At 40.1% G+C, this 13,954-nt stretch overlaps 1 protein-coding gene and 1 non-coding gene across 3 annotated transcripts in view; one reads left to right on the top strand and one right to left on the bottom strand.

Moving 5' to 3' along the window:
* Positions 1-6,352, top strand: part of ZCCHC4 (zinc finger CCHC-type containing 4) — a 56,576-nt gene extending 50,224 nt beyond the window's left edge. For both annotated transcript variants that reach the window (XM_065907189.1, XM_065907190.1), the window contains 2 exons: positions 224-368; positions 5,679-6,352. In XM_065907189.1, the coding sequence (XP_065763261.1) occupies positions 224-368; positions 5,679-5,814 (281 nt within the window). In that variant the 3' untranslated portion in view covers positions 5,815-6,352. The remainder of the gene's footprint in view (positions 1-223; positions 369-5,678) is intronic.
* Positions 3,513-3,620, bottom strand: LOC136148180 (U6 spliceosomal RNA). Its single transcript, XR_010659465.1, has one exon. It is a non-coding gene; the product is annotated as a U6 spliceosomal RNA (small nuclear RNA).
* Positions 6,353-13,954: the final 7,602 nt, after the last annotated feature.

Raw genomic sequence — 13,954 nt, forward strand, 5'->3', positions numbered from 1 at the left:
AGAAGGGCGGAATTTGTTGCCACGTATCAGAAAGAAGTTAGCTGGTTTACGTGGGAATCCAACCTCTTAACCTTGGCCTCTTTAGCCAAATTATAATTAGCTCGGTAAAGAGATCACAATATTTGAAGTAAACACTATTCATACTTCCTCACCATAAGGGTTAATCTAATGAAAAATTCTATTAAATGAACCTCTTCTAAAACCTAATTTTTTTATTTTACAGCCTGGATCCACTGTAGCATTTGCAATCACTGTGCTCTTCCAGATCATTCTTGCAAGGGCCCGAAAGACGGCTGCTTTATTTGTGGTGCATTAGACCATAAACGGAGTACTTGTCCTAACATTTCTACATCTAAGAAAGTTAACAAGTTAGTTGAATTCCTTTATTTACTCGAAAAACTTTTCTTGTGTACAGAACAGTCCACAAAAGTGTGCAATAACTGGAGGATCCGTAAGTGCTAAATGAATTGTTGCTTCCACTGTTAGGCGTTGTTTGCATAGATGGGGAGGAAGGGTATCAAGGTGAGTCAGAAGATGGGGAGGAAGGGTATCAAGGTGAGTCAGAGAGCTTAAGATTTTACAGGCAAGACTAGTAAATAACCAAAATATAAGGTAGAAAATGACTGACTGACTAACTTTCCTATATGTGTATGTAACATAGTTGTTATAATTCAGAGCAACATGATACCAGTGATAGTAGTTGATTTAGAAATACTATTGGTATTTCAAATGGGCTAACTTGAATGATTACACTTTTTTTCTTTTTACACTAAAGGGATGACGTGTATTGAGTCCTCTTGTTTTGCTGATGTGAAAACCAGATAGCTAAGTTTAATATTACATGAAAATTGAGATCAGGATAAAGATTTTGAGCACTCATATAACTTGTGATGAAAAAAAACATCTTTTAGTATTAGAAATATTTGGTTGGTGCAAAAGTAATTGCGGTTTTGCATTGTTGAATTTTGCCATTTGATACTGGAATACATTCTTAAATAGATGTTACTTTACACATTGTTTTAATACACATTTCTTGCTTTTCTTTTTTGCTAATGACTTATTACTTGTTTATTTTATATTTTAGACTATAGAAATGATGTTAGACAAAAAACAAATTTGAGCAGTTTTTTTATTCGAGGTCAAAATGGGTTGTAAAGCAGCAGAGATGACTCACAACATCAACAATGCATTTGACCCAGGAACTGCTAGCAAACATACAGTGCAGTGGTGGTTCAAGAAGTTTTATAAACGAGACAAGAGCCTGGAAGATGGGGAGTGTAATACAGCTGGTCATAGGAAGTTGACAACGACCAACTGAGAGGCATCATTGAAGCTGATCCCCTTACAGAGAAGTTGCTGAAGAACTCAACATTGACCATTCTGGTCATTTGGCATTTCAGGCAAATTGGAAAGGTGAAAAACTTCGATAAATGGTTGCCTCATGAGCTGACCAAAAGTCAAAAAAGTCATTGTTTTGAAGTGTCATCTTCTCTTATTCTTGGAGAAGGCACTAGCGACCCACTCCAGTACTCTTACTTGGAAAATCCCATGGACGGAGAAGCCTGGTAGGCTGCAATCCATGGGGTCGCTAAGAGTCGGACACGAGTGAGCGACTTCACTGTCACTTTTCACTTTCATGCATTGGAGAAGGAAATGGCAACCCACTCCACTGTTCTTGCCTGGAGAATCCCAGGGACGAGAGAGCCTGCCATCTATGGGGTCGCATAGAGTCGGACACGACTGATGCGACTTAGCAGCATCAGTTTCTCTTATTCTATGCAACGTTTCTTGATTGGATTGTAATGCGTGATGAAAAGTGGATTTTATATGACAATTGTCAATGACCAGCTCAGTGGTTGGACCAAGAACACACTCCATGCACTTCCCAAGGCCAAACTAACACCATAAAAGGTCATGGTCACTGTTTGGTGCTCTGCTGCCTGTCTGATCCACTACAGCTCTCTGAAGCCTGGTGAAACCAATATATCTGAGAAATATGCTCAGCAAATCGATGAGATGCACCGAAAATTGCAACGCCTGCAGTCAGTGTTGGTCAACAGAATGGGCCCCGTTCTCCACAACATCGCCTGACTGCATGTCACACAGCTGCTTCAGAAGTTAAATGTATTGGGCTGCAAAGTTTTGCCTTTTCTACCGTATTCATCTGACCTCTCTCCAACCAACTACCACATCTTCAAGCATCTCAGCAACTTTTTGCAGGGAAAATGCTTCCACAACCATCAGGCGGCAGAAAACACTTTCCAAGAGTTCATCAAATCCTGAAACACAGATTTTTATGCTACAGGGATAAACAAACATTTCTCACTGGCAAATATGTGTTGATTGTAATGGTTCCTATTTTATTAATAAAGATGTGTTTCAGTCTAGCTATAATGATTTAAAATTCATAGTCCAAAACAATTACTTTTGTACCAACCTGAATACCTGATTCTTTTCCATCTGTTTTTACTTTTTTGGTCAGTAGAAATTTTTTCCATTAAAGCCCAGCCATTTGAATTCTGCCTACTATTTAAACTACCTTTTCCACTGAAAAATGAAAATGAGAGTGTCAGTCACTTAGTCGTGTCTGACTCTTTGCGACCTCATGGACTGTAGCCTGCCAGGCTCCTCTGTCCATGGAATTCTCCAGGCAAGAATACTGGAGTGGATAGCCATTTCTTTCTCCAGGGGATCTTCCCAACTCAGGGGTCAAACCTGAGTCTCTTGCGTTGCAAGCAGATTCTTTACCATTGAAGCCACTAGGGAAGCCCATGCTTTTTATCGAATCTACTTTCAATAATTATTCCCACTAAGTAATCAAGAGTAGAAGTATTATAAAAATTAACTAAAGAGGTATATTGAGTCTTAGAAAATACTTTTCCTTATAAACCTTTAAGAATAGAATACAATCTTATAAAGTAGGGGTGATCTAGGGGTGTTTTACTATTTACAGTATAATTCTAGTTGCAAACAGGAGTTAGTATCATGCTCAGCCTTTGATTCTGTGATTTTATGACACATGGAAACTGAATTTGCATTTTAGTAATACACTATAGGCTCTTCCTTGGTTCTTAAATAGCTCTAACTAGTTTATTTGTTAGTAATATATTGTTTTCATTGAGGAAAATCATGTAGTATCCTTCAGTACTAGGTTTTATCAATTTTAATTCAAGACCAAATCATCTAGAATGTGGTATACCTGATAATTCTTTTTTTTTTCCCATTTATTTTTATTAGTTGGAGGCTAATTACTTTACAACATTGTAGTGATTTTTGCCATACATTGACATGAATCAGCCATAGAGTTACACGTATTCCCCATCCGGATCCCCCCCTCCCACCTCCCTCTCCACCCGATCCCTCTGGGTCCTCCCAGTGCACCAAGCCCGAGCACTTGTCTCATGCATCCAACCTGGGCTGGTGATCTGTTTCACCCTTGATAATATACATGTTTCGATGCTGTTCTCTCGAAACATCCCACCCTCGCCTTCTCCCGCAGAGTCCAAAAGTCTAAAAATACGGAACGCTTCACGAATTTGCGTTGTCATCCTTGCGCAGGGGCCATGCTAATCTTCTCTGTATGGTTCCAATTTTAGTATATGTGCTGCCGAAGCGAGCACTACCTGATAATTCTTGAATAGTATCACCTTCTTCTCTTAGAGAAGACACCTAAACTGTTAGTGGTTATTTTCAGGTATTGCTTTCAAAAACTTTTTATAATGAAATTGACAAGGCATGAACTTTTTATAATAGTAAAAAATAATTTTTATGCTTTTTTTAAGGCTCTGTGGCATAAAAGGTCTTTTCATCTTTTATGTTTTATAGTTGTCTTATGTTACTTTAGTTTTCCTTAGTATTAATTTTCCTTTGGTTATGAACTAGAATGATGCTGGCTCCCTCTTGTGGTTAGAGCTCATTTTATCAGTCACATAAATACTTGTAATTTAGAGGACAAATATCAATACCAGGTCAATTTAATTTTAAGGCAAAATAAAACAGCCAGCTGATTTATACTCAGTTTATCACTGTTTAAAGACTCTACCTCTGGAGCATTTTGTTTATTCATTTTAGAAATGAGTGTTTTCCTTCTGTTTTTGTTTACCATATCTTCTAGTGAAATCCGGTTCATGTTTAGTTCTTATCAGTGGATAACCCAAAGAAAATTTGTTTGAATTTTGTATACAGGCATGCATAATAACTTCATTGATTTTGTGATCAAGAGATTATACGTCATTACGTTTGCTAAATTCATCACTTACCAGGACATTTTCTTACTTTAAAAAAATGGCTGGAGAAAAAGGAGACTTATATAACACGCACAAAACAGAACGAAGATGACTGTTTTGTTTTATTTTGAACTTGAAAGATACCCTAGTGCAAAATCTAAACATGGAAAAATATTAAATTACCAAGCAAAATTCTGAATAGTAGTCATGTGGAGCTACTAATAATAGCTAATATTTTTTAGGAGTTACTATATGCTGAGCATTTTATATACCTGAATAATTTATAGTAGTGTATGTAGTATCAAGGTAAAATTAAAAGAGCACAGTTTCCTGAATCAAGCTGATTCTGCCACTTCCTCAAAGATGGTTTCTTAGCCTCAGTCTCTTTCCCTAAAAAAGAAAAGTGGGGAGAAGGAAAGGGAAGGATGACACCTGCCTTGCCTCAGTCTCCCTGCTCCTTGAAGTCAGTTGTACCCGTTCATGTTTGTATTCCCAGCACTTAACATGTATACTGAATGACCCAAAGGAGAGGCTGAGTTTGTCCACTAAGAGATTATATACTGTGTATGAAGCCGCTTTCCCAGATTTTGGTCCTGGGAAGATCAAGAAGAAGCTTTTCCCTAGGACTTGTGGTGGTTTATAAGGAGGAGTCTTAACAGTTGATATTGCTGGGCAGCCTTGAAAGTTTCCAGGTTTGCCAGTGCTGGCAGCCCCAGCTCATCCCTTTGTTCATGATATAATAAATGGCGTGATTCTGCTAGCTTGGAGAAAGTGAATGAACAGGCCAGTAATCTTTCTCAGCTATAGATTGCCTGTAACTTAGTTCAGAGAGCACCTGAAGCAAAGGATCTGTTTTTGTTTTCTGGTGTGATTTAATGCTTTTTAGAGATTGACTTTCAGCTTATTCATTTTGAAGCTAGTCTTCAAGAGACCACTAAATGTGGACATCCTGTATGGCATTTGTCAGGATTTTAGGATACTGAGGAAAGGAAAATTAAGACTATAAGATGAGCTTCTGTAAGCCTTTTCAGAGTTGCAGCATTTTTCTACCATTGCTAACTGTCAATATATCGGTCTTTTTCTGAAAAATGTAATTCCGGGTTTTGGAGATCGAAGTGCTGAGTTGAGCAGTACAAATGTAGAAGGGGAAAAAAAAAAAACCTCCCAACTCACTGACTTGACTATTTACCTCTGTGGTGTATTTGTCCTGAATAGATTGTTCTAAATCTGTAGTAACCATCTTTCAAAGAAATTTCTTCTCTAAAACATTTTGCTTGGTCAGGACTCTATCTCCTTGTTACTGTGGTTAGGATTCTGAGGATTTATGCTTATAATACAGTAAATTCTTTCCCTTCTGTTTTCTTATTTGGTTAGCTAGTTAATTAAACTTCAACATAATTACATAATTCACTGTGCTCATTCTCCAAAATAATTTAGCACCTTGTTTTTCAGGGCTGTCAGAAAGCAGAAGCAAAGAGAAAGCAATAAGATGAAAATGGATACCACTAAAGGACAATCCATGAATCATACATCTGTTACAAGGAAGAAGAAAAGGAGAGAAAGAACCCATCAATATCTTTGCTCTTAAATGTCCAGTGACTTGAGAATAAGGAAGATTTATAGTCCAACCTTTGATGCCATTTTGTGAAAGTGCCATGTTGGACTTAAATTCTGTTGCTTTTAAAGGTATGCACCTTTCTAAGCTTGAAAATAGGGAGGTGGTATTTTGCTGGTTTATAGACACCCCCCCTTTACACGCCCCCGCCCCCACTGCAGCCCCTCTGGAGACCTTTGCTGGCTTGCTAGCTTTTGGTGCCTTTTTTCTCTCTTTACATCTCTTGCAGTCATATTATTTTAGCCTCTTTTATCTGAAAAATGGGCACAGAGCATTCTTTTGCAGAAACAAAGAAGAAAATAAGAATGAAAACCCGAGGTTTTGTTTACATTGAACATAAGAGTATGTTGTTATGTATGTTAAATTAAATATTAAAATATTGTACAATGGCTTAAATCCCACTTGTAAAGAGAAACATAATGTACAGTTGTTTTTTTTTAAGACAGAATCTGAAGATGGAAAGAATTTTGACAAAGGCAGTCTAAAACGATTATGGTTATATTAATATTAAATATTTATTTTTCAACTACTCTTTGCAGTTATCCTTTGATGATATAGAATCACCTAAATGTTTGTTGAATTATGACTTGCTGTGTCATCTTATTGTCTGTTAACTTAGGCAGGATGTTTCTTTATAAAAGTTGTAGCAGAGGCAGTCTATTTTGGTGATTCAAACTCCTCTTTCCTATTCTAACACTTCTGGTTGTATGTCTTTGGCCAAGTCATTCACTCTCTAGAAGCCACTGTTTCTTCATCGATATAATAGGGACAATACATCTCAGGATTGTGTGTGGTTAAATTAAGTAAGACACATCACCTGGCTCTCAGTTCGCTTGTTAGCCTGGAGAAGTGTTAACAGGTGAAGATGGTAATTATCTGGTGGTCCAGGGTTGCAGCGCTAAATGGAGGAGTTTGAACAAAGAATTCCTCTCCCCATTTCTCTGCTAGGTATCTGACATTATCTTCTTAAGACTTGGTAGTTTTGAATGGCTTGTATTTGCATAATGACTCTCCTCTCTTTCCCACATGACTATTTTACAGCATGTTTGGAGGCATCTCTGCTTGGGCTTAGCTGGAGCCCTCTAAGTAAAAGTAGAAGAACTTTACTCCATCTCTTATTTAAATTCTACCTGGTATTTAAGTTTGGTACCTGCTGTGGAATCCTCACACATGGCCCTGACAGTGTGGTCCTGATAGGTCAGGTGACATCACAAGATGAGCCAAGCTCCTGGACTTAACAGGCATCAGGAAATTCTTCTCTTGTCCCATTTTTATGGGTTGCTGTGGTGCTAGGAGGGGCAGATTTTGAGGTGATTGGATGAGATATGAACCTTGTAGCGTCATTGTAAGAGTCTCTCTGATTCGGGTATAGGTGTGGACATTGCCTGACTTTCATGGTGTCCATGATACTGTGGTTAAAATCTGTTGAAATCTGCCCAGAAACTCAGACACCTGAGGGACCATGACTGCTGAAGAATTGGCTCCTGATGGCCAGTGGTTATCATCACCATGTTTTCTTAGTTTTAAGATACCATCAATTGGTAAAGTGTGCTATTGATGAAACATATCTTTTCAGGGGGAAAACACCCTTATCTTATTAATTGTATATATTAAACTTTAGATGTGTCTTATTTCAGAAATAAGAAAAAAAGCCCATCTTAGTATTGAGCAAATAGGGTGTTACTTATAATCAGGAATTCTGTACTTGAAAACTTCGTTACCTTCTCAGAGTTAAAAATAGGAAGTTTGATGGTTCTGTTCTTGTGTTCAGTTATGGTAATTTTAAGGACTTAATCTCTTTCTTTCCTCAGAGAATAAACGAATAGAATGTGAAAATGTCTCTGGGAGGTATAAAGTGTGATGGGAGATGAGGTCATTTGTTCTAATTAGGAATCTGCATATCTGAACATTAAGATACTTACTTAAAACTGCAGTAAAAGAAAATCCCTGAAATTTGACAGACAAACCTTTTTAAGCTTTTTAAAAGGAAATTTTTTTTTTTTGGCCATTCCTTGTGGCATGTGGAATCTTAGTTCTCCCACCAGGGATTGAACCTGTGCTCCCTGCAGTGAAAATGTGGAGTCTTAACCACTGGGCCGCTAGGGAAGTTCATGAAAAGGACATTTTTCTTAAATAATTGCCAGTAAATTTCATTCTATTTCTTGTTTATATTAGGTAATGTAATGAAATATGATGTTACTTTGTCATATTTTTGTACTTTGTCACATTTTGTCACTTTGTAGGCCCTGAATGAGATTAGATTTTTTTCCCCTACATTTAGTGTGATATTTAGACTAATTTATTTCTCTGGTATGCCTCAGTCTTTTCATCCCATTCTCTTTTTTCTGTTTGGAATAGTTCCCTCCATACAGCCATCTTTTAAAGTCTTATGGAGCCTTCAGGCCCTGGCCCCAGTCCCACTCTCTGCTGGTAAGTTTCACATTTGAGACTGATACCAGCTGAGGCTTTCCTCTCCAAGCTGCTTGCTATTCTCCACCACACTTGAGTCACTTTTTATGTATTATTCCATGATTATATTGACAGATTCTGTTTCCACGAAAGGTTTCAGTTTCTTAATGTCAGTACCCACTTCTTATAGTCTCCTGTCTATGTATTGTAGGTGCTCAATAGAAACTTGAAAGAATGGAATCTTCTAGAGATTTTCAGGTGGTGGGTATATTTATTTGCTAGGGCTATTATAACAAATGAATTGGATAGCTTAAACAACAGTAATTAACTTTCTCACAGTTCTAGAGCCTGGAAGTTCAAGATAAAGGTGTTGACAGGCTTGGTTCTCCTGAGGCCTCTCTCCTTAGCTTGCAGATGGTTGCCTTCTCACTGTGTCCTCGTGTGCTCTTTCTTCGGTGTCTCTTTGTGTCCACATTTCCTCCTGTAAGGATGGTCAGATAGGATTAGTGCCCACCTTAATGGCCTCGTTTTACCTTTATCTCCTTTTTAAAGATGGTGTCTCTAAATCCAGCCCCTGTCTGAGGTCCTGGGAGTTAGGACTTCAGCATATAGATTTGGAGAGACACAGTTCAGTCCCTGACATTGGGCTTGCCTAAGATATGGAGACAGCTTGCTTTTTTTCTTAGAAGGACTGAAAAAAAAAAAAAAAAAAAGAAAACCTAGTGGTTCAGATGGTAAAGAATTTGCCTGCAATGCAGGAGACCTGGGTCTGATCCCTGGGTCAGGAAGATCCCTTGGAGAAAGGGAATGACAACCCACTCCAGTATTCTTGCCTGGAGAATTCCAAGGATGGAGGAGCCTGGCGGGCTACAGTCCATGGGGTCACAAGAGTTGGACACGACTTAGCAGCTAATACACAACACTTATTACTAAAAAATGCTAACCATCATCTCATAACAAAGGGATGCCACAAATCTTCGATTGTAAAGAGACACAGTATCTGTGAAGTACAATAAAACATGGTGTGCCTTTGACTTTTAAATATAAAATCACAGCCTACAAAAGGTTGTGGTCTGATGCCACCTTCTTCATGATGTCCTCGCTGGTGTCTCCAGTGCAACAGTACATCTTTTGCCAGTGAAATAAAAAAGGTGTGTGTTTGTGTGTCTTCAACTTGTTTTCAGGTACTTAAATCATGCCCTGCATTAGAACGACTCTTGGTGCATGTTTCCCCTCTGTGGCTTAGAAGCTCGTTGGTGGCCGGGGCTGTGGACTTCACGGTGCCCCTTCACTGGCTCCCAGAGCTGTGTCTGGTACACGGTGATATGAGAGACAACCAGCTGCAGGACCCATGGCCTCCATCCTCCTTCCACGAGCCTGGGAAGCTAACACCGATAACGAAGTGAGCACCCACGCTAACACCGTTCTGCACTCACCCAGTAGAAGCTCCTCATAAATCAGGGTTGGGTCAGGTGAATGGAAATGGTCATTCATGCCTCCAAACCCAACTGTGCTGCCTAATAGAAAGACACTAATACACTTAGAGCTGCTAAGAAAGAAAAGCTTTTAAAAAATGCGAAGGAAACATCTAATTTGACTTACTTGATGTGGTTTTAATTGGAAATTAGGACATGGGTTAAATTACTTGAGGGTCAGCTAGAAGGTCATTGCAATAAAGTGACGATAAGATCTCTACAATTTAATTTCAAGAGACTTAGTATAAATGTTAACTTGGCCAGATTGGGCGGGGAAGGGAAAGCATCAAAACTGAGCAAGCAGATCGCAGAGATCCAAGGGGTACGTTTTATCCCATGAGCTGGACAGTCACAAGATTCCCACACTTGCCTGGCTTAGTACCCCTGCAGACTGTAACTGTGACATCGGTCGTCTTTAAGAAACTAACCCTAATCAGATGGGCCAGTTTGGTCACTTGCAAATGTGGAGGTGAGGAGTGGAAGAAAACTAGAGATAGCCCAAACATTCTGCGTGCTTAAAGAAGACAAAAGGAAACAAAAGTTGCTGCCTGTTAACTTTACACTTAATACATGAGCCACCTGAGTCAAAGAAAATGAAAAGTAACTCTGATTCTACTACCCAGAGAGAACCACTGTCACAGCTTATGTGTATTTTCTTCCAGAAATAAGATTCCTGTATAAATAGCTACAGACACTTAAAATTTTTAAAAAAAATGGAATTGTAAAAATAAATTGTTTTGTAATCCTCTGATAAAGATGTTGTGAACATCAGTTTATACCCGTAATAACAGTATTATTCTTCAGTGTGGATCAGTTAGTTCAGTCGCTCAGTCGTGTCCGACTCTGCGACCCCATGAATCGCAGCACGCCAGGCCTCCCTGTCCATCACAAACTCCCGGAGTTCACTCAAACTCATGCCCATCGAGTCAGTGATGCCATCCAGCCATCTCATCCTCTGTTGTCCCCTTCTCCACCTGCCCCCAATCCCTCCCAGCATCAGGGTCTTTTCCAATGAGTCAACTCTTCGCATGAGGTGGCCAAAGTATTGGAGTTTCAGCTTCAGCATCAGTCCTTCCAATGAACACCCAGGACTCATCTGCTTTAGGATAGACCGGTTGGATCTCCTTGCAGTTCAAGGGACTCTCAAGAGTCTTCTCCAACACCACAGTTCAAAAGCATCAATTCTTTGGTGCTCAGCTTTCTTCACAGTCCAACTCTCACATCCATACATGACCACTGGAAAAACCATAGCCTTGACCAGACAGACCTTTGTTGGCAAAGTAATGTCTCTGCTTTTTAATATGCTATCTAGGTTGGTCATAACTTTCCTTCCAAGGAGTAAGCGTCTTTTAATTTCATGGCTGCAGTCACCATCTGCAGTGATTTTGGAGCCCCAAAATATAAAGTCTGACACTGTTTCCACTGTCTACCCATCTATTTCCCATGAGGTGATGGGACCAGATGCCATGATCTTAGTTTTCTGAATGTTAAGCTTTAAGCCAACTTTTTCACACTCCTCTTTCACTTTCATCAAGAGGCTTTTCAGTTCCTCTTCACTCTCTGCCATAAGGGTGGTGTCATCTGCATATCTGAGGTTATTGATATTTCTCCCAGCAATCTTGATTCCAGCTTGTGCTTCTTCCAGCCCAGCATTTCTCATGATGTACTCTGCATATAAGTTAAATAAACAGGGTGACAATATACAGCCTTGACGTACTCCTTTTCCTATTTGGAACCAGTCTGTTGTTCCATGTCCAGTACTAACTGTTGCTTCCTGACCTGCATATAGGTTTCTCAAGAGGCAGGTCAGGTGGTCTGATATTCCCATCTCTTTCAGAATTTTCCACAGTTTATTGTGATCCACACAGTCGAAGTATGGATATATTGCATTTAATCAGTCTCCTGTGGTTGGGCAGCTAAGTTTCCTTTTTTCACTATTGTAAACAATTTTATGAATGTACTTATAACCAAATTTTTTCTTATTTCCAGATGGCCACATCTGAAACTTCACACCTATGATATTTCCTATGTTGTTATACATATCTTGGGGGAAATTCATACTCCTCTGTGAAGATTTCATAATCTGTAGGTAGTTACTCTCCTCTGTCTTGTAACACTGAGGGTATAGCTTTATTCAGAATCCTTTTCCTGTGTGGTATGAGGGACCATATTCAGGATAAGTTTCAGGAAAGTGGGCATTCAGTTTTCATAAGATTGTAAAGCCGGTAGATAGTGGATTTATCTAAATGCACCCCATCATCTAGATTATCTATTGCCATGTGTTGGAGGATGGAGAAGGTTATTTTGAGACCCAAAAACCAGGCAGCCAGCTCCATATTATCAATGGATCAGTTTATTGCCAGGTAACTCACAGGTTGGGGTCAGGAGGACAACGATCTGGAAGCATTTGCAACTGCACTCAGCACTGCCAAAGGACCACTGCGACAGTTTTATATTAGTTCACCTAGAGAAACAGGAAGTGCATTCTGAAGTCAAGATTTATGAATGGGTTATTAGTCTAGTCAAGGCTATGGTTTTTCCAGTGGTCATGTATGGATGTGAGAGTTGGACTATGAAGAAAGCTGAGCACCAAAGAATTGATGCTTTTGAACTGTGGTGTTGGAGAAGACTCTTGAGAGTCCCTTGAACTGCAAGGAGATCCAACCGGTCTATCCTAAAGCAGATGAGTCCTGGGTGTTCATTGGAAGGACTGATGCTGAAGCTGAAACTCCAATACTTTGGCCACCTCATGCGAAGAGTTGACTCATTGGAAAAGACCCTGATGCTGGAAGGGATTGGGGGCAGGAGGAGAAGGGGACGACAGAGGATGAGATGGCTGGATGGCATCACCGACTCGATGGACATGGGTTTGAGTAAACTCTGGGAGTTTGTGATGGACAGGGAGGCCTGGCGTGCTGTGATTCATGGGGTCGCAAAGGGTCGGACACGACTGAGCAACTGAACTGAACTGAATTAGTCTTGGGCTTCCCTAGTGGCTCAGACTGTAAAGAATCTGCCTGCAATGCGGGATACCTGGGTTTGATCCCTGGGTTGGGAAGATCCCCTGGAGGTGGGTATGAAAGTCCACTCACAGTATTCTTGCCTGGAGAATCCCATGGACAGAGGAGCCTGGCAGGCCACAGTCCATAGGTTGCAGAGTCAGACGTGACTGAAGCGACTTTAGCACAACTAGTCTTGTGGGTGCCAGGAATACGTCAGGGAAGGTCTTCATCATTGTTTGGGGACTAACAGAGCATAAAGGCCACCTGGTCCTAATAATTATTGAACAGTATTAACTGCAAAGCTCTTGATGACAGAGAAGTGATTTACCACACAGTATAGTCCTGGGTAGGGCAGTGGAAGGACAGGAGGAACTGTACATGCTCAAGGTGTCACTGGTTGTGCTAACAACCATACAACACTCCAGAACATTAAATAATACCCGAAAATGCATTTCATTAATAGCAAAGGCAAGTCCATTCTCACCTTGGAATAGTGCCTCTGGACAAATTTGGGAACCATGCTTAATAGTTTGCAGAAAAAGCAAGGTAAAAGACTCATCTCTGAAAGGGAGCAGGGTAAACATCATGAGTTAGAATCTGCCTGGCAGAAAATAGTGCCTGAAATATTTGTTGCTAAATGAATTAGTCTACTTCTGTCTCCTTTTCCCAGGGGCTAGATCCAGATAGATGGCAGGAAGATAGGGCTTATTTAGAGTTGAAGATCTTGCCACATTTCTTCTTTGAGCAAGTCAAAAGAAGTGAAAGGTAGATGGCTTTCTGCCATAGACTTTAAGATGGAGAATCACAGGATGATAGTCACATTCTTTTAACCAGGTCCATAACTTATGGGAACTTTTGAACAAGTTAACACATTTAGATGTGTAACAAGAGGCATCAGATGGATTCTGATTCACACATCCGGCCAGGCTGAGCCCATGTCCCCTGCACTTGTGGAGCCTAGATTCCTTCCTATAGTGGACGTTCCAATAGCTACGAGACAAATCCGGACTGAGCCCACAGTCCTCATTTATTCCAATGCGGCTACTGATATCAGTAGTTATGAAGCTTAAATGGGACAAAGAATCAGGGTGTTTGCCCATGTCGGAGATATTAAAGCAGAGCTCTCCTAAGTAGGCTGCAAACTGGCAGCACTCTGGTGTTCCTTAAATCCTGGGTCCCATTCCGGACTGTGTCGCGCTGTGCTTATTCGCCCTGTCGTTTCCGACT

This window comes from Muntiacus reevesi, chromosome 16 (assembly GCF_963930625.1).
Source record: "Muntiacus reevesi chromosome 16, mMunRee1.1, whole genome shotgun sequence".
Taxonomy (NCBI): domain Eukaryota; kingdom Metazoa; phylum Chordata; class Mammalia; order Artiodactyla; family Cervidae; genus Muntiacus; species Muntiacus reevesi.